Raw genomic sequence first — 23,936 nt, 5'->3', positions numbered from 1 at the left:
TTGTTAAAATCTTGTTCATAAATAAAAAGAAACAAAACTACATTACCTTTCATTATATTTAATTTTTATGTAAATACAAATTGCAACAGCAGTTATATGTAAATACAGACTTATAATAAAAAGTATTGAATAGAAAAGAGAGAAATAAGAAGCCTCAAAATGCAAGAAATCTTTAAATTTGTAAATGATGTACAAATTCAGACCCCCCCCCCCTTCTCTCTCTCTCTTACACACACACACACAGGCACCAAGACTAATAAACTAATAAATATTAATTTACACACTAAAAAAAAGGTTATAATAATTGACACATACCAATACATATATCTACACTAGATCTTTTTCTGAGGAACACTGAAATGTACATGTCATTTGAAAAAGTTTTCAACAAAAAGATTTCAATTTACGAAGCATCAAACAGACCATATTTATTTATTATGCTTACAGAGAAATGCAGATTTAAAAAAAAAAGGCATCCCTGTTTACAAATAATGCATAAATTGGGCACCCTGACAAACAAAATTACATGCCTAAATGTAATGTATCTAAATTGTATTACTAAAAACCTTTAAGAGAAAATTTAACTTATGCAATTAAATTCATTAATAACTTACAGAGCCACACCATGTTAGCACCATTAAAATATTACACAAGTGATGTGCTGGTTTTATATAAGCACTCATTATGTCTCATTTAGATCCTGCAGACGTTGTTATTTTTAAGTCTGTGTTTGGGCTGGTCTTGGTTTGGGAGGAATCTTCCTCATTTCATAGTACTGCACCACTTGTTGTGGAACCTCTGCCAAAACATTGCGTGCCAACTCAGCACTAGCAGACTGAAAATTAACATAACATCATTTAAGATCTTGAAAAATACATGTATTCAGAAAAAATGTGAAAAGGTGGGGGTGTTTTGAAAGGTTTTTTAAAGTTGTCTGTGGTTAAGAAATTGTGGATTGATCTCCAATGCTTTCTACAAACATTTTGATCAATTCCTCCTTTTGAAAAATAGGAAGACATTGTAATCCTAATTAGCTTTATGATAAAGGATATTATGAAAAAAAAATCTCCTGTATATTTAACACAACTGAAACTTACAGATCCAAAGAAACAGTGCAATTACATGTATTAAGATTTTATGTAATTTGTATCTCAATGTACATTTTAAAATTAATCCCTTTGCTGCTACTCTTCAGAAATGCAAGAAACTCATGTGATGGAGACAAGGGTTAAGGATCCTTAATGCTGCAGTGGCAAAATGGGAAAATGCCTCATTAATATCAAAAACACGTAAAACTTGAAATACATGTACAATGTACAATGAAACCTTATTACGGTAGTTTTGATCATCACTTCAATTTTATTCTCCATAATCAAAATAAATCCAGATTAGAAATATTATTTGTGCTTTGAAGCAGATAAATATGTAATGACTTCTTCATTCAATCAAGTCTATTAATTCTTTGAAAGGGTATATTTTTGTTTATATGTTTTACCCTTTAGTAACAAACTAAATACTTCTGAACATTTACTGAGAGGGGGGCTTATAAGAGTTCTTTCCCTTGTCACACTCTTTTGGAGCGTTCTGACTAATTGAAATAACTAGATCTTTATAAACTAACTAATGAATAATCCTAATTCTAGCTCTAATGTTGTCAAGGTACAATCTTACAAAGAGCAGGCATTACTAAAATAATTCTTAAACTCAAAGAGAAAACTGTAGAAGTACTACTTGTGCATTTTACGAAATGTGTTATAGAATTTATTCACATTGCTAACTGTATGATTAAGCTCAAAGCCACAATCACTGTGCAGGACAGATAAGTGTCTCTGCAAGGAAAATTCAAACTCTACTAACCTCAAGGTTCTTCTGAAATCATTGAAAAATATTTTTTCATGGGAATGCTGAATTTTTTTTTTGTTCATTCTTATTCAAACAACCCTATTAAAATTTAATCTATGTTTTCTCAAAATGTCATTTCAAAGTTTAATTAATACATGCATTTTGTCTTTTTATTTACACATACGATACATTTGCTACTACGGTAAATTTCAATTAATCCACAAGATATTTACTTGCGCACTCAATATGCAAGATTATCTTGCAAGTGTTTGTCAATTAAAGAAGCAACTTTAAAATATTACTGTGTGGAGAATTCTCACAATTATTGTTAAAAAATGCAGCGATATTGTCCAGCAAAATAAACGTAACATGAAATATGATTTATCATATGTTTCTCAGTTTTTGGGGAACAAAAAGAGTATTGATTTACATACCATCCTGAAGTCTCTAAAAGGCACAAACTGAACGATATCCCTCAACGCTGGTTTGCCATTGGCCCCCTTTAGAACTCCATCATCCCCATCTAGAAAGTTCATATCAGTGAAGTCTGCATCCCCTACCCCCACAATGATGAGGGACATAGGCAGGCCTGAGGCATAAACAATGGCATCTCTAGTCTTGTCCATATCAGTGATTATACCATCTGTTAACAGGAGTAGGATAAAATAGGCCTGAAAGGAGTATTATCATCTGTTAACAGGAGTAGGATAAAATAGGGCTGAAAGGAGTATGTATCATCTGTTAACAGGAGTAGGATAAAATAGACCTGAAAGGAATATGTACCTCTTAACAGGAAGAGGATAAAATAGACCTGAAAGGAGTATGAATCATCTGTTAACAAGAGTAGGATAAAATAGGGCTGAAAGGAGTATGAATCATCTGTTAACAAGAGTAGGATAAAATAGGGCTGAAAGGAGTATGTATCATCTGTTAACAGGAGTAGGATAAAATAGACCTGAAAGGAATATGTACCTCTTAACAGGAAGAGGATAAAATAGACCTGAAAGGAATATGTATCATCTGTTAACAGTAGGATAAAATAGGCCTGAAAGGGTTACGTATCATTGGTTAATAGGAGGCCATGAAAGAGTATATATCATCTGTGAACAGGAGTAGGATAAAATATGCCAGAAATGAGTATGTATAATCTGGTCAGAAGTAATTCAGAAAATTGTAAATTTACATTGATGGAATCACAGTTTAGCACACTCTTAACCATAAACATTATATCACACGATAAACTTTCAGAGCCTTGTTAGCTGGGGTGAAATGATCTATGGCATAGGAAAGCCCTTTCTCATCTGTGCAAAAGTTTCAGCCAAGGTTAATGTTTTTGAAAAGTAGATCAAACTTCAAGGTCAAAAATCATAGTAAATTTGGAAAGGTCTTGTCACAGGTAATGCACTTGTAAAGTATGAAAGCCTGTCTTTTCAGCTGCAAAAGCTACTGCTATGCATGGTTAATATTGTTGAAAAGTATGTCAAACTTCAAGGTCAAGGTTATGAGGTCAAAAATTATATACATTTGGAACAGTCTTGTCACAGATAATTCATATGTAAAATACATGTTCACATGAAAGCCCTGTCTCTTAAGGTGCAAAAGCTGCGACCAAAGTTCAAATATTTGAAAAGAAAGTTTAACTTCAAGGGTCACGAGGTCAACATTCAGAAAGGACTTGTCAAAGATAATGCATGTTCAATAGGAAAGCCTTATCTTTACTCATTCAAAAGTTATGACCAAGGTCAAAGTTTTTTGCAACAGACAGGCAGACACAAAGCTAGAGAGACAAACAGACAGCTAAATAGGTGGACATACAGATGAATGAGATTTAATGTCACACAAAAATGAAGGACAAATATATGATTATACATGAATAAACATAATTATATTAATGACAAATGAGTAGCAAAAGGCTGTTGCAAAAAGCATATCAATTCAAGCAAGTATATTATTATCTTCATACAGATTACATTTGCTCCCTTTGAAATAAATATTTGTATAATATGTAAACCAACATGTGCCCCTTTTGTGCCTTCCTCCCTCTGTGCCTGCTCAGCAAACCTGGCCACATGGTATATGATGGGGGCTACATTAGTGGGTCCATAGAGGGCCACCCTCTGTATGCATGCTTTGTAGGCTTCAAGGACACCACCAATCCCTACAAGAAATAAAATTGTCAATTCTATACAGGTACGTTTATAGGTTCCATGACTTGTTCAAGTTTATATTTAATTTTTTATTGGAAAATTAAATAAGTAAATGCACATTATTGATAACTGGGAGATGGGTAAAGTTTATTTATAGTTACTTCTTTCCCATGCACCTTCACAATGTCAAGGCTTAGCGATTACATACCTCACACAAAACCTTGAACTTGTGAGAGGTAAATTATCACAATAACAACAATAATTCTACACTTTCTTCAAGTTGACTTACCTGCACAGTATGGGTTGCTGGGGTTGAAATTGATGGCAAACTCCATGGAAACAGTTCCATCAGGAAGTTTAGCACCAAATCCTAGGGCAGGAAACAATTTATCCCTAAAAAAATGACAAGTCTTTTCTTATCATGAAAAAGATTTTTAAAAAGATATATTAATATATAAGAAGTTTGTACCTCACACACGAGAATTTTTACAGGAAAATTAAGGGCTGAAAATTCATCCAAGCAAACAGTATAAAATTTCATGGTTCTTTTCATAAACCTAACTATTGAAAAACTCTCACTGGGAAAATTATTATTATTATTCCTTGAAAAAATTTTCTAGTAAATAGGTCATTGCTGTCAAATTTTGCCCTGTACAAGTTGCTGAAATTGTGTACATTTTAATTATACATTAGAATTCTTATGGAAAATCTTGAACGTAAACAGAGGGTTGATGTTATTTTCTTTAGTTTGTAGTCTGATAAATGTATAAAGAGCTAAAACAGATGATAAAATAATTCAGAAATGTAGATAGGTCTGTCTTACGTATCATAATCCTGGCAGACATTGCCCACGGCCTGTATAGCTTGCATGTATTCATTAGGTTGGTAGGGATTAATATAATGTAAAGAATTAGGGCTACTTGGGTTTCCATTTGATCCAGTGAAATCAATTCCCACCTGAAAAAATTGGTCAAAAGCAACAAAACAAGGTAAATGTATTAAATGGTATGTTAAAATGGACAGGTCAGGTTTTTAAAACAAGAGGCCCAAGGGCCTTAACGGTCACCTGAGTATGATACAATAATTTGCATTATGCATAGAGTATAAAATGAACTGAAAGGTGAAGCTTTGTTGCCCGAAAGAAAAAAAAAATGGGTGATCATGATCAACAACATAATTGGTCTTAATATTCAATAACAGTTCATAAATTAGGTTCTAATCTGTTCCCCATTTATCACTATCACCATACAGTATATTAACAAATTATAAATGCTTCTGTACTATTTTAATCCCTTGTTGAAATCTCTTACATTGGCCTCTCTTGGTCTTTGATGAATATTTAAAAAGACAAGTTATTTTTGTCTCATTTTTATTTATCTACTACTTACAAGTCTATCTGATCATTAAAACAATGAAAGTACTTTTTGTATTATACAATAAAAGTTCTTGCATAATTCTCTTATTCTATTTACCTTTCAAGTACATTATTTACAGTGATAAATTATCAAAAGTAAATGGCAAAGGGGAATAACTCCTCTCAGTAGAATACAAACTAATAGAGCCCTGGCCAGGACCAGAACACTTGACCAAATGGTCCAGATGTTCAAAATTCTGGTAAAAATTCCCTTCCTTATAAAAATTTTACTCTATTTGCCTCAGATATGCTCAGGTGTGGAGAAGATTTTTAAAGAAATAATGCATTTTTACTACAGATTCATTATATTACATGTATCAATAGAGCCCCCCCCCCCCCCCCCAACCAAAACACCAGAGCTTCTGACCCTGGGGCCTTAAGTTTGCTCATCATAACTAATCACTTTGTTTATCTGCTTAACCCTAAGGAGCAAACAGGATTATTTAATAGAATTAATGCATTTTCGCTATATTATCAAGAGCCCCACCCTCACACCAGCACATCTGACCCAGGGGTCATGAAATTCACTACTCTGAAAGAAGCACTCCTGCTCATCATAACTATACACTTAGCTTCTTTGCTTTTTTAACCAGAAGCAGAAAAGAATATTTTCAAAGAAATTTTGCTTTTTCACTTTATAAGCAATAGAAGCCCCCCCTCCCCCCTCACCAGAACCCTTTAAGCTGGGGTCATAAAATTCACAATTTTGGAAGAGGCATCCTTGCGTACCATAACAATGTACTTAGTCTGTTTAAACAATACTCAGGGGCAGAGAAGAAGATTTTCAAAGAAATAATTCACCTTCACTATAGGATCTATATAGCCCGCCCTAGCACCAGAACTCGTCCCCAGGGCCATGAATTTCACAATTTTGGAAGAGGCATCCTTGCTTATCATAACAATGTAGTTAGTTTGTTTAAATAATACCCAGGTGCAGAGAAAAAGATTTTAAAGAATTAAAACATTTTCACTTTATTATCAATAGAGCCCCGCCCTAACACCAGAACCCCTGATCCAGGGGCCACGAATTTCTCAATTTTGGAAGAGGCATCCTTGATTATCATAACTATGTATTTAATGTGTTTCAATAATACCCAGGAGTAGAGAAGAAGATTTTCAAAGAATTAATGCATTTTCACTATATAATCAATAGAGCCCCACCCTAACACCAGCACACCTGACCCAGGGGCCATGAAATTCATAATTTTTGAAGAGGCACTCTTGCTCATGATAACTATGTACTTAATTAGTTTATCTAATACCCAGGAGCAGAGAAAAAGATTTTCAATGAATTAATGCATTTTCACTATATAATCAATAGAGCCCCGCCCTAACACCAGAACCCCTGCCCCTGGGACCATGAAATTCACAATTTTGGAAGAGGCACTCTTGCTCATCATAACTATGTACTTGGTTACTGAATTTAATACCAAGGAGCAGAGAAGAAGATTTTCAAAGAATTAATGCTTTTTTCACAATATAATCTATAGAGCCCCATCCTAACACCAGAACCCCTGCCCCTGGGGCCATGAATTTCACAATTTTGGAAGAGGCACTCTTACTCATCATAACTATATACTTAGTTAGTTTATTTAATACCCAGGAGCAGAGAAGAAGATTTTCAAAGAATTAATGCATTTTCACTATATAATCAATAGAGCCCCACCCTAACACCAGAATCCCTGACCCTGGGGCCATGAATTTCACAATTTTGGAAGAGGCACTCTTACTCATCATAACTATATACTTAGTTAGTTTATTTAATACCCAGGAGCAGAGAAGAAGATTTTCAAAGAAATAATGCACTTTCACTATATGATCTATATAGCCCCGCCCTAGCACCAGAACCCCTGACCCTGGGGCCATGAATTTCATAATTTTGGTAGAGGACTCAATGCTTATTACAATGATGCCAACACTTTGACTGCTTGATGTCCAGGAGTAAAGAAGAAGATTTTTAAAGATTGCATTAATTTTGGTGGTTTTACCCCCACCCCTCAGGCCCCAGGGGGGGGGCAGGGACCATGAAATTCACAATTTTTGTTCCCCTTTACCCATAGATGCTATATGCCAAATTTGGTTGAAATTGGTTGAGCGGTTTCAGAGAAGAAGCTAAAAATGTTCAAATGTTAACGCACATCGCATGACGCACGCCGACGGACAAAAACGGATAGCAATAGGTCACCTGAGTGACTCAGGTGACCTAAAAAAATGCAACCAACATATAATCTTATTTTTAATAGATATTGCATGGCATCTCAAGCTAATTTGACAGTCACAGTACATGTATTTATTGATTCAAAACAAGATAAAATATGACATAGAAATGGATATTGCATATATGGCAGTTATCACTTGTGCAATACTAACTTACTGTGAAGTTTATCTGCATTCCCCCATAAACAAATTCCAGGAATGATGGTCTCTTGAAAATCTAAAAAATAAAGATATCTTTGTAGGATTATGATGCCCCCCACTAATAGCCAATCTAACAACAGTCCATGCTTGATGGGTCACATTGCTCACCTGATTCAATATTTTTCATCTTCCTCCCTGGCTATGTCGCAATTAATGAGCAGCTTAAATTTACACAACATAGGCATGCATGTGATGCATTTAAGTTGGCTATTACCAGTAAAGTCTTTTTTGTAACAACATATTTCATATTTTTCAAATCCTTTATGAAATATTGACCTTATATTTAGCCCCATCAAAACCGTTGGGGTTATGCTTTGAAAAAATCATACCTAAGCAACTTGCATATCAATCTGAATTATTTTCTGCTTTGTTGTTCATTAACAGAAGAAGGTCTGTTTTAAACAGACTTGCATGTACATACTACTTACAAATCTTCCACTTTAGCTTTGTTTTCTAGAACAGTAGTTCTTGGGAAACAGATTGTTGTATGACCTCATCCCATTCTTTCATATTTATTGTTTATTTCCCCTTAGAAAATTGTTACCTAACTTGAATTCCCTTCAACCAGGAATGAGTCTATGGCAATTTTGGATTACACTGACTGTAATTCTTGAGAAAAAGTAAATGTGAACTTTACAGAGGAAACAAAGACAGAAAGATCATCAAAACAGTTGGCTAAGGTGAACTAAAATTCAATGAAATCTAGTGTAATTCAAATAGAGTCATAGTATTAAAGCCAATCTAAATGAAACTTGGAATGGATCTTGTACTGGAACATCATACAACACAACTTATAACTGAATAGTTGCAATGGAAAATGTCCAGATAAATACATTTTTGGAGAAATTTTTGCAACTGTAAGACAAGGACTGGTATCAATATGAAAGAAATTCACTCCTCATTGAAGAAACACTGAAACCAACAAATCCGAGAGAGAGAAACATAGGTGAATTATCATAGATCTTTCAATTTTGCAAACTTTGATGGGTGGAATGATCTAATTACCTTAAGTTCAGTAAGGTGTATAACTCCTGAGTTCTGGTACTTCTTTTTGGACTGTTTCTTTGGATTAATACAAGGGTAACTGGCCTGCAAAAACAATTATAAACAAAAAACGTGTAATTAAATCTGAGGTAATGAATTTCAATGAACAGTTTGCAGTGACCTTAAAAAATATCTGATAAGGTGAAAAATATACACAAAGGAAAATCAATTGTATTAAAAGCTTTCAAATATGATAATTGAAAGGTGAATTCAATATTCTCTGTTTAACAATCAACTTAAAGAGAGATTTTAATTGATCTTTTACTTTTATCAACGAAAATGAAATTTGTCTTGCTATGAACTGTATCGAGAATGCTAACAAATCAATATTTGAACATTGAAATTCATTTATCCAATATATATTTATGCTTATTCATTTCCCTTAGTTACAAGAGTACACATTTCACAGGCAACTGATGAAATTCATTTAAAAAGCACTCTTTTCTCAGCTTGTACAAAGCAACACCCACTTGTATGCAAAATATTTAGTTTTTAACCTTCAAATTTATGTCCAGATATATTTTTGATCTGAAATCAAGAGCGTTTTTAATACTACAGGTGAGATTAAAGTCTTAATCATTGTTTGTCTACATTAAGTATAAACAAAGCATATAAACTTCATTGAGAAATGAATATCATTGCCCTATAAGTAGGGGGTGAGCAAACAAATCTGCGGAAGTTTATTGACCTAATTCAGCCCTGCTGACTCGGCTCAGTGTTTAAATAAGTGTACAAAAGTGGGAATAAAATCAGAATAAAACTTCTAGCTACATTTCATGGAACAGCGACTGCACATATTTACAATCTACTTCAACCATCTCTGCTTCATATCAGTGTTAAACTGACATTTTAAGGTAAGATGCTTAACCTTTAAACATTTAAATTTAAACAAGAGGCCCATGGGCCACATCGCTCACCTGAGCACACTGGCTAGATTAAGGCACAAATTAGTTCAGTAATGAACGGGGGGGGGGGGGGGGGGGGGGGGGGGGGGGGGGGGGGGCTTGAATTTTAAACTACCTGATGATGCTTTCATGTCAATATAACAAATGAATTTGTTGTACTTGAGAAGATTTTAAAAGAAATTTCCCATTTATTCCTTTGTAAAAATTTGATCCCCCATTGTAGCTCCTCCCTATCTCATGGGTCATCATTTGAACAAACTTGAATCTACATTACCCGAGGATGCTTCCATATCAATAAGACTAACATAGCTTTTCTGTTCTTGAGAAGAATTTTTTTTTTCTATATGTTCTTATGTAAAACTTTCAATCCCCCATTGGGCCTCACCCTACCCCCGGGGGTCATCATTTGAACAAAATTGAATCTACACTACCCGAGGATGCTTCCATATAAATTTGACTCATCATGGCTTTGCTGTTCTTGAGAAGAAGATTTTTCCTATATATTTCTATGTAAAACTTTGATCCTCCATTGTGGCCCCACCCTACCCCCGGGAGCCATGATTTGAACAAAATTGAATCTACACTTCCTGAGGATGCATCCATATAAATATGACTCTTCATGGCTTTACTGTTCTTGAGAAGAAGATTTTTAAAGATTTTTCCTGTATATTTCTATGCAAAATTTGGATCCTCCATTGTGGCCCCGCCCTACCCCCGGGGGTCATGATTTGAACAAACTTGAATCTACACTACCTGAGGATGCTTCCATATAAATATGACTCTTCATGGCTTTACTGTTCTTGAGAAGATTTTTAAAGATTTTTCCTATATATTTCTATGTAAAATTTTGATCCTCCATTGTGGCCCCGCCCTACCCCCGGGGGTCATGATTTGAACAAAATTGAATTTACACTTCCTGAGGATGCTTCCATATAAATATGACTCTTCATGGCTTTACTGTTCTTGAGAAGAAGATTTTTCCTATATATTTCTATGAAAAAATTTGATCCTCCATTGTGGCCCCGCCCTACCCCGGGGGTCATGATTTGAGCAAATTTGAATCTACACTACCTGAGGATACTTCCATATAAATATGACTCTTCATGGCTTTACTGTTCTTGAGAAGAAGATTTTTCCTATATATTTCTATGTAAAACTTTGATCCTCCATTGTGGCCCCGCCCTACCCCCGGGAGCCATGATTTGAACAAAATTGAATCTACACTTCCTGAGGATGCATCCATATAAATATGACTCTTCATGGCTTTACTGTTCTTGAGAAGAAGATTTTTAAAGATTTTTCCTGTATATTTCTATGCAAAATTTGGATCCTCCATTGTGGCCCCGCCCTACCCCCGGGGGTCATGATTTGAACAAACTTGAATCTACACTACCTGAGGATGCTTCCATATAAATATGACTCTTCATGGCTTTACTGTTCTTGAAAAGAAGATTTTTAAAGATTTTTCCTATATATTTCTATGTAAAATTTTGATCCTCCATTGTGGCCCCGCCCTACCCCCGGGGGTCATGATTTGAACAAAATTGAATTTACACTTCCTGAGGATGCTTCCATATAAATATGACTCTTCATGGCTTTACTGTTCTTGAGAAGAAGATTTTCCTATATATTTCTATGTAAAACTTTGATCCTCAATTGTGGCCCCACCCTACCCCCGGGGGTCATGATTTGAACAAATTTGAATCTACACTACCTGAGGATACTTCCACATAAATATGACTCTTCATGGCTTTACTGTTCTTGAGAAGAAGATTTTTAAAGATTTTTCCTATATATTTCTATGCAAAATTTTGATCCTCCATTGTGGCCCCGCCCTACCCCCAGGGGTCATGATTTGAACAAAATTGAATCTACACTTCCTGAGGATGCATCCATATAAATATGACTCTTCATGGCTTTACTGTTCTTGAGAAGGAGATTTTTAAAGATTTTTCCTATATATTTCTATGTAAAACTTTGATCCTCCATTGTGGCCCCGCCCTACCCCCGGGGTCATGATTTGAACAAACTTGAATCTACACTACCTGAGGATGCTTCCGTATAAATATGACTCTTCATGGCTGTACTGTTCTTGAAAAGAAGATTTTTAAAGATTTTTCCTATATATTTCTATGTAAAACTTTGATCCTCCATTGTGGCCCCGCCCTACCCCCGGGGGTCATGATTTGAACAAACTTGAATCTACACTACCTGGGGATGCTTCCATATGAGTTTCATCTTTCCTGGCCCTGTGGTTCTTGAGAAGAAGATTTTTTAAAGATGCTATTCATTTTTCACTAATTCTTAATTATCTCCCCTTGAAAGAGGGTGTGGCCCTTCATTTGAACAAACTTGAATCCCCTTCACCCAAGGATGCTTTGTGGCAAGTTTGGTTGAAATTGGCCCAGTGGTTCTGGAGAAGAAGTCGAAAATGTGAAAAGTTTACAGACAGACGGACAGACGGACTACAGACAAAATGTGATCAGAAAAGCTCACTTGAGCTTTCAGCTCAGGTGAGCTAAAAAGTTTCTAGACTGGCCTGCCTGCCTGATATGCGTGATATACACTGGAAATACCAGTTTTAAAAAAGTTTCTAGATTGTAAAATTAACTGCTTATAAACACCTCTTTAACTTTCACAACATACATGTACCATTTAGGTACATTTACAAGTTGATTTTTATATAGACATGAATTATCTGTTAAATGTTGGTGAAGGTAAAAGTGTTATTGAGAAGGATATGGGAAAAGGGTCTCAAATTAAACAGCTGAAAATGCCAAAATCTAAAAGGTCCTCAACTGAAGTAAACAGATTCTGAGCCAATATATTTCAAATAATTATTTATATATATTATCACATTTTCTCAGCTGAATTTGCTAACTTTATAAAAATTGCCTCTTTGTACCTTTTTAAAGGGTACAGAGGTGTACAATGGACTTCATAATGAAAGAAAATATTTTTCATCCCCAATTCCCTCATGTTCTTTACGTGCTTTTCAAAAGTGCATCTGACATAAAAATTTAAATCTAGATATTTCTACTCAACAAAGAAATTCTAACGTAAAGGTAAATGATTCAGAACAGTGCATTATAATAATAAAATTCCTTGATCAATGAAGCAACAAAATCACTTCAGTATTCATCGATTTGATTTTCTAGGGATATTTACTCATCAATGTTGACACATTTCATTTTAAGGTGAAAGACATAAATGGGGTCACTCTAACTATTTCTGTTTGCTCTGGTCACTGACTGGTGTTTGTAATATTTGCCGTGTTTGTGTGTTAGCCAGAGTTTGGGTGGAGTCTGTGGTGTGATATAGACATCGTCATAGTGATCTGTAAACATCAATAACTTTGTGTGTGTAACAGGATTATAGACTTACTATCGTAAAGTTGGAATGTAAAATAGTTTTAAATATCTTTTAAGGTAAGAAATGATCAAGTGATTAAAATTGACTAATTGACTCAAATGCAGAGAATATTTATTGTCAATCATTAACATTTTTGAATTTTTCAGGTAATTATGATTGCATAAACACACTCTGTACTTTTTTATGTCATTAATTTAAGAATTTTTTTTACATTATATTGAATCTATTTGATGTGATTTTTAAACATAAATTGGGAATACACAGAAATTTATAATACTTTTCATTACACTTAATCAATAATGCAATTTTGGTGAGTTGATAATTAAAGAAAAATATATACCGGTACAGTGTATAAGACAATTTTGAGAAAAAAAATTTAACAGTAAATTTCATTAGTCAGTATCTAAAAACAAATTCCTTTTAATGCATATTGCTTCATCTTTTCAGATTAGAGCATTAGAATTATAATCAACACTTGATTGATCAATGCATAGCAATATGTGTTACATATTGACATTAAAACCTCTGATAACATTTGTCCAAACAATAGTTTTTTAGTAAGCTGCAACTAACTCTCACAAAAAAAAACATGGATCATAATTTATTTTCAATCAATACATATCAACAGCTGTGAGCATATCCTACAGGTTTCAGGACAACATTACTGTACTTATAGGATGCTGTCATTCATTTCCCCTTTATCATATATTCAGCAATACATGTAGATACTGAATTTGTCGGCATACTGTTTAATGACTCACTTTCTCCTGTTTGGAAATTGCAACTAATTGTAAGTAGAGTTTAAAATTACTGGGTACGGAAAAGCAATGACCTTTTTTTGCCTGTATAATTCAACTGGCAAACACTGAAGTGACTTTTATCAGTGACTTTTATCAGAAGTAATCTCTGATTATATTTTTGGATAGTGTGAATGTACTAGTTTGTATATGGCAGGACAATCAATGAACCCCTGACAGACTTCTCACCAAAGACAATAGTCACTAAAACAAACTTAAAAGATCACAAAGATTCCTTTTGGGGTTTTTTCATGAACTATTGCACAGGAATTTTTTAAACTTGTAAATGAAAGTAGCTAAGTCTGAATTGTCTCATGGCAAACTTAATAACAAAGATAAATAATATAATAACTTTTACTATATTGCACCAATTTAGATTGGGGGGGGGGGGGGGGTTAAGCATGTTAAATCATTTAAAAAAATGTTGGTATTCAAAGCTTTAGAAATTCTACTCCTGATTGATAAAAAAAACCCTGTCCTATTAGGAATGTTTAATATATAACCATTATAAATTCATTGTGTTTTGTAAATTTGTTGTTACGCATTTAAAAAAAATATTCAATTCTAGTTACCACCCCATTTCTCTTTCAAATCAAAATGCACTGTTTGAACATGCATTAAAATTTAACTGTTGTTCTCCACTTTATTTATATGGCTTGTAAAATGAGTGGGAGCCATATGATAGATAAAGTCGGTTGGTTCTCTTTGAAACTCCTAGACAACATGGTCATTTAAAGTAGCCTGGTCAACACTTGGACAATAAAATCATTAGAACTTTATGATTAATACCTTGATATGCCAACTGGCAAAATTTGATACTACTAGGTTTCTTACAATCATCACAACCATTCATGACAACCAGCTTATAGGAATCCATCATCCACAGTATCAATATTCTGATTGGATACCTCCCCCCCCCCCCCCCCCACAAGAAACAAGTTGTTATCATACATACATAAACCATCAATTGCACACCATTTTTATGGCATATATGTACCCTCTGCTCAACCATAGCAGTTTTTGTAAAAGAGTGCACTGTCTGTAAACTTTACATTTGCTGAATAAAGCCTTTGGAAATATATAAAACAGTCCTTAAAAACCATTAGGCTATGCATTCTATAAATCACTCAGTACTTTCAATGTTGACAATGCTTTCAATACTTGACTATTATAGTTAAGAATGTTGTTTGCTAAAAATGTTAAATCAATGGGATTATGTGATGAATATTGCAGTCTGTTTTGGATACATGGTAAATACTTCTTGCTAGCTACACCTGCATTAAAAGTGCAAAAAATATTATCGATGTAATTTTTTAAAAGTACATGTATTTAGCATGCCATTTTGAATCCCCACCCTCAAAGTAAATATAAAAAAAGAGATGACTTGTTGCTTAAAAAGTGCAGTGTATATTGCTATGCAATTAAATCAATAGTTTGATATGTACGCTATTAATAAGCAATAAAACAGCTGTTAGAAAGGGGTGAATGGAGTTACGGTAAGTTCAAAGTTTAATCCCCCAACTCTGAGAGACACAACTAAAACACGAAGTATTAATTGATAATTTTTTTCTCAATACTCTAAGGTATATAAATTTCACATAAAATTATAAATATACAATGATTTTTTTCTTTTCAGATTATCACACAACAAACTGACAAACATTCTCAATGGGCCAGGGCGAGGGTCAGGGTGAGGGAAAAGGAGCAGGGGACCTGTGCCCCGGGCTGATCTGGGCCATTCTGTGGTTTCTAATCCTGTGGTTTTTGGCGTGGCCTATTGCTTTCTTTATAGCCTGGTTGTACGTGTTCCTGCTCCCATTCTCAGCGTGCATAGAACCAATGAAGGGTGTGTGCGAGGCTATTCTAGGGGTTCTACAACTACCCCTCACGTGTGCAGAGAACATGATTGCCATGAAACCAATATGTGGTGGATAGACAACTAGACTGCTATAGACATTTAAATGACTTATTTTAGTTGTTTTTAAATTAAGTTGTAATGCAAAAAAGTGCTATGGAATATAAACTAACTATGAATCTGTTTAGCAATAATATTTATTAAATTTATAACACTGTATCAAGTTTGGGTTACAAATTGCCAAGATAAAGGTGCTATTGTTATTGAATAACTGTTACATATACAGTACAAATGTACGAGGGGTGATCCAAAAGTTCGCGAACTAACTGAATTACTTCAATAAAAGAAATAAAATTAGGTTTGAGTGTTCATTATTTTTTGAAGTAGTCCTCTCTGAATTTAATGCACATCTTCCACCTTTCTGCCCATGCGCGAAATCACGTGATGAAGGCGGTCACGTGACATGCTCTGTGGCGTTCTGTTCACAGAAGCTAAAAGATTCTTCTGAGTCCTATATTTCTTACCCTGCAAGTTATTTTTTATCACAAAAAATGTTCATTTGTCAGAAATGGCCGAATCTCGAAAATAGGATGAGTGAATAAGGATGTCCTATCCCAGAATGAGCATAGTAACCATCACAACCCGAGTTCTCTGTCTTAGGAACGTCGTTTATATATTATATGAATATAGTACAGGCACCTTCTTTTTATCATATCTGATATGTTTAAAGTTTAAAATAAACAATATTTTAGGGATTTAAAAATTATATTATTGTTAAGATATTCAACTATTTTTCTAACTATTACTTGGTGATCTTTCATAACAAATTGCTCAACTAAAGACAGATCTCTTCCCCAGCTTGCTTTCACTAGGCAACAGAACAAACATCATTTTTAACCATCCCCCTTCCCTCACTAAAATAATCAATCCAATTAATGATTGAACTTCTGGCAAGTCTTTTGTCTTCATAAACCTTGTACAAATTATCATATGCTACTGCAAAAGAATTTCCAAGATATACGTTAAACTTTACAGCCGTTCGTTGCTCAAGTACGACCGAGTCAACTATTTTTTGTCACAAAGCACCTACATTGTGACGTCATTTAACATTGTGACATCACAAACATGTAGCAAAACATTACATAACATCTGCTATTTATAGAACATATGTATGACTATATTTGTTCCAAATTTTATTCCAGTCTGAACTGTGGTTTTCTAAATATAGAGATAGTTTGCAAACTTTTTGATCACCCCTCGTATATTATGAATAAATACTATTCAGTTTTGAAAGGTGAAATTTTATATCTTGGATGAAGTTCCTATAAGTAATTAAAAATGTGGGTGATCTATTGAGTAATGTGTACAGGCAGTATATCTCTATTATATTATTCTTCTTTGTCACAATGAGTTGACAGTTTTCACTCTTAAAATAACTCCAGGATTGTTTAATATCATGGGTTTTATTATGTTAACATCCTGTAACTATGATAAAAAAAAGTTTTTATCATAAAGTATGGAGAAGTAACTGGAAAGAGACAAAAATTGTGTTGTAATACACCTGTACAGATATTCACATTGCTGCAGATCAGAATGATTTAAATGCTGATGCAGTGAGGGTAGTTATAGTTTACTCTAAAATCAGATGGAGGCAAAAATAATCTAACCAATACCAATGATCAATCTTTAAAAGCCACTTTTACACTTCATTTTATTACTTCAAATTGACAAAACTTTAAGCAACAAACTTAACTTTCTCTCTCAAATGAAGATAAGATATGGTATGATTGCTACAAAGGGAAATAACTCCTAGCAGAATAAAGAAGTATAGAAGTATGTGAGACAAACCTGCTTTCCCCCTTGTGTGTTAGACTCCATATCTGCTAATGTAGTTGTGAATGTTCCAATGAAATCATGTGACCCATCACTGTCATAATCATAGCAATCAAACTGCAAGAATCAAAAAGACAGATAAATGCAAGTTTTTAGCAGTAGAAATTAAGAGGTATACCAGTATACAACATTATGGTGGCATATTTTTGCAACTACTCATCAGATGATTATTAGACCTGTCAGATGTTTATGTCGTCTCGACTTGTCAGATGATTATGTCAATTTAACAGATTTTTATGTTGACTTGTCACTTATTCACGTTACATCCAGTTGATGATGCATTTTTCTCACAAGTCAATATAAGGATCTGAGAAGTCAACATAAAGATCTGACAAGCTTAATAACTTTCTAGCGAGTCATCACTATTATCTGACAAGCTGACATAAACATCTGACAAGTGGACATAATTATCTCACAGGTTGACGTAACATCTTACATGTCAACAACATAATCTGAGAGGTCAACATATCATCATCATCACAAGCAATGGATTTTGTGGAAATAAAATGGACACAGAACTTCTGGTCTGTGACAATGACATAACATCTAACATGTCAACTTCAGATGATTATGTGCACTTGTCTGATAATCAAGTTAACTTGTTGGACTTATTATCAACTTGTCAGATATAATGCTGATAAGCTAAATGTCAATTAGTGGCAAATAACACTTTAATATCAAGATACCAAGTTCCTAGTCATGATGATTATTATCTGACAATTTGACATAAAGATCTGACAAGTTGACATAAAGAGATCTGACAAGTCGACATAAATATCTGACAAGAAAACATAAATATCTGACAAGAAAACCTAATCATCTGACAAGTGCTTGCAGAAATATGCCACCATACAACAATGCATTTATAAAATACAAATTAATTGCTCTCTTAAAATACAAGGTATGGAGTTGGGAATATATGTAATATTATGCATAATTACATAAAGCTTTCAAACAGCTTTAAGTTGAAAAAGACACATAGAATAAATTTAAGCTAGTTTCAAATGAAAGAGATCTAGTTCTAGCTCACACTGTATTATCGCACTAATATTTTTTTCCATTTCTAGAAAATCTCAACAATTAAGGGAAATAATTCTAAACTGACCTATTCATCATGCTTTCTTGAAATAGCACTTAAAATTGAAAGAGCTACATTTCAACAATAAAAGATTGTGAAAAATCTGCTTTTTAATAGGTTTAATAGCTGAACTGTTTAAATCAGCCTTAAATCAGGCACTAAAACTTCAACAGACCAATGCAGACTCTGAATATACATTTCTCCTATAAAATGGTTGCTCTGAAGTATTGGATGTATTATTATTCATATTTTTATTACACAAGGAACTACTATCTCTATGTTGAGTTACCTTGATATCTTCTGACTTGTTTCCACCACACATAGCATGGACAGAAAGAGTAAATGGCCGCCATACAGGATTTAATGTATTCTTGATCACCTAGAAACACAAAGCATTGGATTACCTGTAAAAACATTTTCACATCATGAATTGGATAAAAGTTGAAAATAAATTGTGCCACTGGAGCAAAAAAAAAAAAAAACCTCATTGTCAAAACAAATTATTAAAAATTACAAGACAGTCATGATACATCATGTCTGTAGATGTATCAACAGACAAAGTTTGATGGTTCTTGGTCTCACAAGGTGAGATATGTCATTATGAACAGAGCATGATTTGACTTTAAGCTTTTTAAAAATTTCTAAAATTAAGTTAAGCACTTCTTTTCGGTTGCAACAAATTCCCTCCTAAGATGCACCACTTGACAAGATTTAGCTATTCAATTGGTTTAATTAATACTGTGTGCAATAATTTTCAGGCACAATTTTGACTACATGTATGTATAGACAGAATACACAAATGAGGTCATCAAGACCTACTTTTGAGTAGAGATACCACCCTCCCCCTTTCACCACGATGCATTAACTGACAATATTTGATGAAGCTTGATCTCAGATTGTGACAGAGCTAACAGGCTGATTGACAGGAAAACTGTATACTGTAATACAGCCTGTCAAATTTAGATGGGTGTATAAAAAGAAGATTTGTTTCCCTTCTTTGGCATCATCATATGTATACATACAAAACCCATATGTACATACAAAACCCAAATGATTTAATTAGTGAAAATAAAGCTAAGAGAATTAATTTTTATTGAAGGTCTACAATAACTATACTATTAATAAATCTCTAAAAAATAAGATTGTTATTACATTAAATTATGAAATTCACAATAAAGGACCATACCTCTGTCCTGTGAACAACCTGCCAAGATCCGTCAGTTGCCTTCTTTGAGATTTCCAGATAAGGATCAGACTTCCCCAAAAAATCCTGTCCAAATTTCAAAAATTTATTCTGACATAATGTTCTGTAAAAATGAGAGCACTGTTTTTCTGGCTTATCAAGATTCTAAGTTATAATTTCCATATATTTTTTGTTTAACTCCGTTTCATACTGTGATAATTTTGCTTAAATATTATTGATATGGTATGCATACACATAGGAAGAGTATTTTATATAAACAAGAAAATTTAAATTAAGATAGCAAAGACAATAACTTCAATTCCTCCTAAAATATCTTTCAACCACATCTGAATCTGATATACATGTAATTGTAATTTAACAATATAATGCCAAACTTCATCATTTAAATACTGGAAATAGTTTCCACTGACTTTTGCTTCTTCCAACATGAAAGAAAGAAACACAGGTAGCATAGAAAATGGCAATAAAAATTGAACTATAGCCATTGCTTTTAGTCTAAATCATCTCATCTAAAGACTTCTTTTTAAATTTGGGGATAAAAATGAGCCATTCCCTCTATTTATCCCACTGACCAATTTTCAAAAATTATAGTAATAGAAGACCATCATCTGACCATTAAAATAAATATAATGATATCTTACGAAAAAAAAAAAGATAAAAAGAAGATAAAGAAAACCTTGTTGTCCAGTTTGGTGGCACTGAACTTCATGTGAACCATCTCTCCTCCTTCCTTAACCTCTTCTGATCTAATCTACAAACAAAAAGTCACTAGTAAGCTAATCCGACAGTAACAAATTCTTATGCCCTGTTCACACGGAGAGTTTAATTTGAATTAAACATGAGTTACTGCGAATTGAATTTGAACTGCTGTGTTCACACGGGGAATATAATGTGAATTAGTTTAATTTGAATTAATTTACTGCGCATTAAATTACTTCACATTAGCTCTGTGTGAAAGCTAAGCGAAGCTAATTCGAATTGAATTTTTACGCATGCGTAATGGCAAAATTAAGTTACATGCCACATGTCGGTGGTCAGATATAGGTACTTCTGCTATTTTTAGTGAAAAACAGAGGAAAATTATGTTAATCAATGAAATGTGTACAGACACTATGACATTATGTCAAATGGATCTGCTCTGCATAAGGTGATGTGATTTGAAAATGCCATCATCATAGCCTTGCTGAATAGCCTTACTGTAGAAATACAATTTTAATTCGCATTAGTTTACTTCGCATTAGCTGTCGTGAACACAATTTAATTCGCATTAGTTTAATTGGCATTACTTTAATTGGCATTATTTTACTTCGCATTAATTTACTGCAAATTACACTCTCTGTGTGAACAGGGTATTAGTTCCTCATCACAAAGTTGTACTGCTAAAGATTGACAGATTTTGGGTATAACCTACATGCTGTGATCTTTCTACTGAAATCTTAATACCAAGTTACCAATACCAGTGTCTTAAATTGTGGCATCAAGGGGAAAAGAGTCAACAATGGTGCACATGATTGAACAGTGAACATCTTCTGTATTTTTAAAGTTAAGCGAGAACAAATCTTAAGTTTCATACAGAAATTGTGGATCCTCCCATGGGTTTCCCATCCTTCTTCAAAAGAGGCCCTGAGTAGGGATTCCTGGAAACTATCTGAAAAGAATTATACGTATAAGTAATTGGTTATGTTCCAAGTTTTACTGAAATTGGATCAACACTGTTAATCAACACTGAAGAATTTTTGTTATCAGTAATATAGATTGAACTGGTCAAGTCTTGTGTGACTTACCTCCCCTAAATTACATTCAATTTTGCCCAAAAAATCATCATCCTCAAGTGTTGCTGTTTCGTTATCCAGATCATACACTTCTACTTTCACTTTCTGCACTTCCTCAAAGAAGTAGTCCACTCTGAAAGCCCGTGTAAATTTTGGGTCGTGACAGTTCTTTATTAACTCTGTTCTTCCAATCTGTTTATAGAATAAGAAGAAGATGTAAGCTGTTTGAATATTTCATTGAATCATGTTTATGTTATATGCCATTATATAAACAATTACTTGTTAAACTGGATTCAAACCAGGGTGTAATTAAAAAAAATGTCACTCTGCAGTTGTGTTTGCAAAAATGCTTTAACCAACTTAATTAGCTATTCTCTCTTTTATGGATGCTGCAATAAAACTGTTCGTGATGTAACAGGAGAATGAATCTATTTTTTTGGGGGGGGGGGGAGGGGAGGGGGGTAATTTAACCCCAAAAGGCCTGCTCTAAGATGAAGATTAAACTTGACTAAAATAATCTTTGTTTAAAAAACTTTCATAAGTACAAAACTTGTTCTAAAACAGTCCTGACCTAAAGAACATTCTAACCCAAATACCCCTAAAACTGAGCCAAAAATCAACTAATCTGTAAATTACATTAAAGGATATCTTCATCAATGAAAGGGATATTACAAACATATATACATGAACAATAGATTAGCTTAAGTTAAATGTGTACTCTCTGATGTATTTTTTCCCTAGATTTTTCGTTTTCGCCAAGCCTCAACCTTTATTGTTCTCTCTCTATGATAGTGTACTATATACTTAACCTGCCGTAGCTGATTCATAACTTATCATCTATTTTTTTTAAATAAATGCAGTACACATGTACTTACTTCCTCCCAATTCTGCCCCTTTCTATTCAGCATGTACAGAGCTGCACATGGATCGGACTTGGAAAACTCATCCTTTTTCTTTAGGGCTTTACACTCTATGCGAAGTTCCACCCGAGAAACGGGTCCTCTATCAGCACCACCTAGCTGGGGTACTGGATTCATTTTGTCTGCAAAACAAATTAAAGTGATTTGGTAATTATATAAAAGAACCTTACATATTCAAGCAGTTCAAGTCATATATGGCATATTTTTGATGTACAGACTAACTAAAATTAAAAAGACCTTTCTATTTATTTTATTACTTTATATAAAGATAGAACTTTCCTGTAAATTACACAATTTAAATCAATCACGTTTCATAGATGTTAGAAATTTAAAACAATAACCGATTTATTTACCGACTCCGCATTTAAATATCAGACACAGTTTAAAGTCAATTCGCTATAGAAACGTGGAGTTATTCAAGTTCAAAATCGGTGAAAATTTTTAAGTTGAACGTAAGTAACAAATATCATGTTCATCTACACACAATCTCGTATTTTTATTTTTTAGCTCAGATACGCCGTATATAACTCTAACATGGATCCTGACCAATATGTTCAGTTGTAAGGAGAGGGATACTTGAGTTGTATTAGCTTATGACTGAAGAAGCTCACAGTTTGATGCAATTAGAATTTTATTTAGGTTTGTGTGACCTAAGATATATAATTTCAAAAAGTAATACAACAAATTTCTGAATCTATAACATTATAGGCAGAAAACCGCAATTGTTTCCAACACAACAAATAAGAGTACACATACTAGGCTAAAATTTATTTTTATACCCCCGTATCGCAGATTCGGGGGTATATAGTTTTTGCCCTGTCCGTCCGTCTGTCTGTCTGTTTATCTGTTTGTTCGCAAAAACTTTAACATTGCTCACAACTTTTGATTGGTTGGAGCTATGGCTTCCCTATCTCACATGGTATTCCTTGTGACAAGACCTTTCTTTGGGTATCATCATATTTGACCTTTCGACCTTGACCTTGGAGTTTGACCCAGTTTTACAAAATTTTACCCAACTTTAACCTTGGCCATAACTTTTGAACAATTGGTGTTAGAGCTTTCATACTTCACAAATGTAATCCTTGTAACAAGACCTTTCTTTGGATACCAACAACTTTGACCCTTTGACCTTGACCTAGGAGTTTTAACTACTTTTGAAAAACTTTTAACCTTGGCCATAACTTTTGAACAGTTGATGCTAGGGCTTTCATATTTCACATCTGTAATCCTTGTGACAAGACCTCTCTTTGGATGCCAACAACTTTGACCCTTTGA

General features: G+C 33.8%; 1 protein-coding gene across 1 annotated transcript; it reads right to left on the bottom strand.

Moving 5' to 3' along the window:
- Positions 1 to 488: 488 nt before the first annotated feature.
- LOC133171598 (copine-3-like) lies at positions 489 to 22,780 on the bottom strand. The gene is made up of 14 exons (XM_061306386.1): positions 22,617 to 22,780; positions 21,754 to 21,933; positions 21,543 to 21,617; positions 20,646 to 20,720; positions 19,952 to 20,035; positions 19,055 to 19,144; positions 17,643 to 17,744; positions 8,827 to 8,910; positions 7,778 to 7,837; positions 4,813 to 4,946; positions 4,279 to 4,382; positions 3,858 to 4,000; positions 2,277 to 2,513; positions 489 to 835 (listed from the first exon to the last, which is right to left on the bottom strand). Exons 1-14 carry the CDS (start codon positions 22,776 to 22,778, stop codon positions 719 to 721), a joined length of 1,647 nt encoding a protein of 548 aa, XP_061162370.1. The 5' UTR covers positions 22,779 to 22,780; the 3' UTR covers positions 489 to 718.
- Between the last annotated feature and the right edge of the window lie 1,156 nt (positions 22,781 to 23,936).

Source organism: Saccostrea echinata, unplaced genomic scaffold, assembly GCF_033153115.1.
Source record: "Saccostrea echinata isolate AGI-Se365-2 ecotype Australia unplaced genomic scaffold, CSIRO_AGI_Sech_v1 ptg000054l, whole genome shotgun sequence".
Lineage (NCBI taxonomy): Eukaryota > Metazoa > Mollusca > Bivalvia > Ostreida > Ostreidae > Saccostrea > Saccostrea echinata.
This window is presented reverse-complemented; position numbering and strand designations above follow the sequence as displayed.

Bases quoted from the DNA above. Each gene is read 5' to 3' on its own strand.
- LOC133171598 (XM_061306386.1), bottom strand. From the start codon at position 22,778: ATGAATCCAGTACCCCAGCTAGGTGGTGCTGATAGAGGACCCGTTTCT. The intron at 8,911-17,642 runs GTTTGTCTCACA...TTGTTTTTGCAG, and splicing joins ACACACAAGGGGGAAAGCAG to GCCAGTTACCCTTGTATTAA. The intron at 2,514-3,857 runs GTTGGTTTACAT...TACTCCTTTCAG, and splicing joins AAGGCACAAAAGGGGCACAT to GCCTATTTTATCCTACTCCT.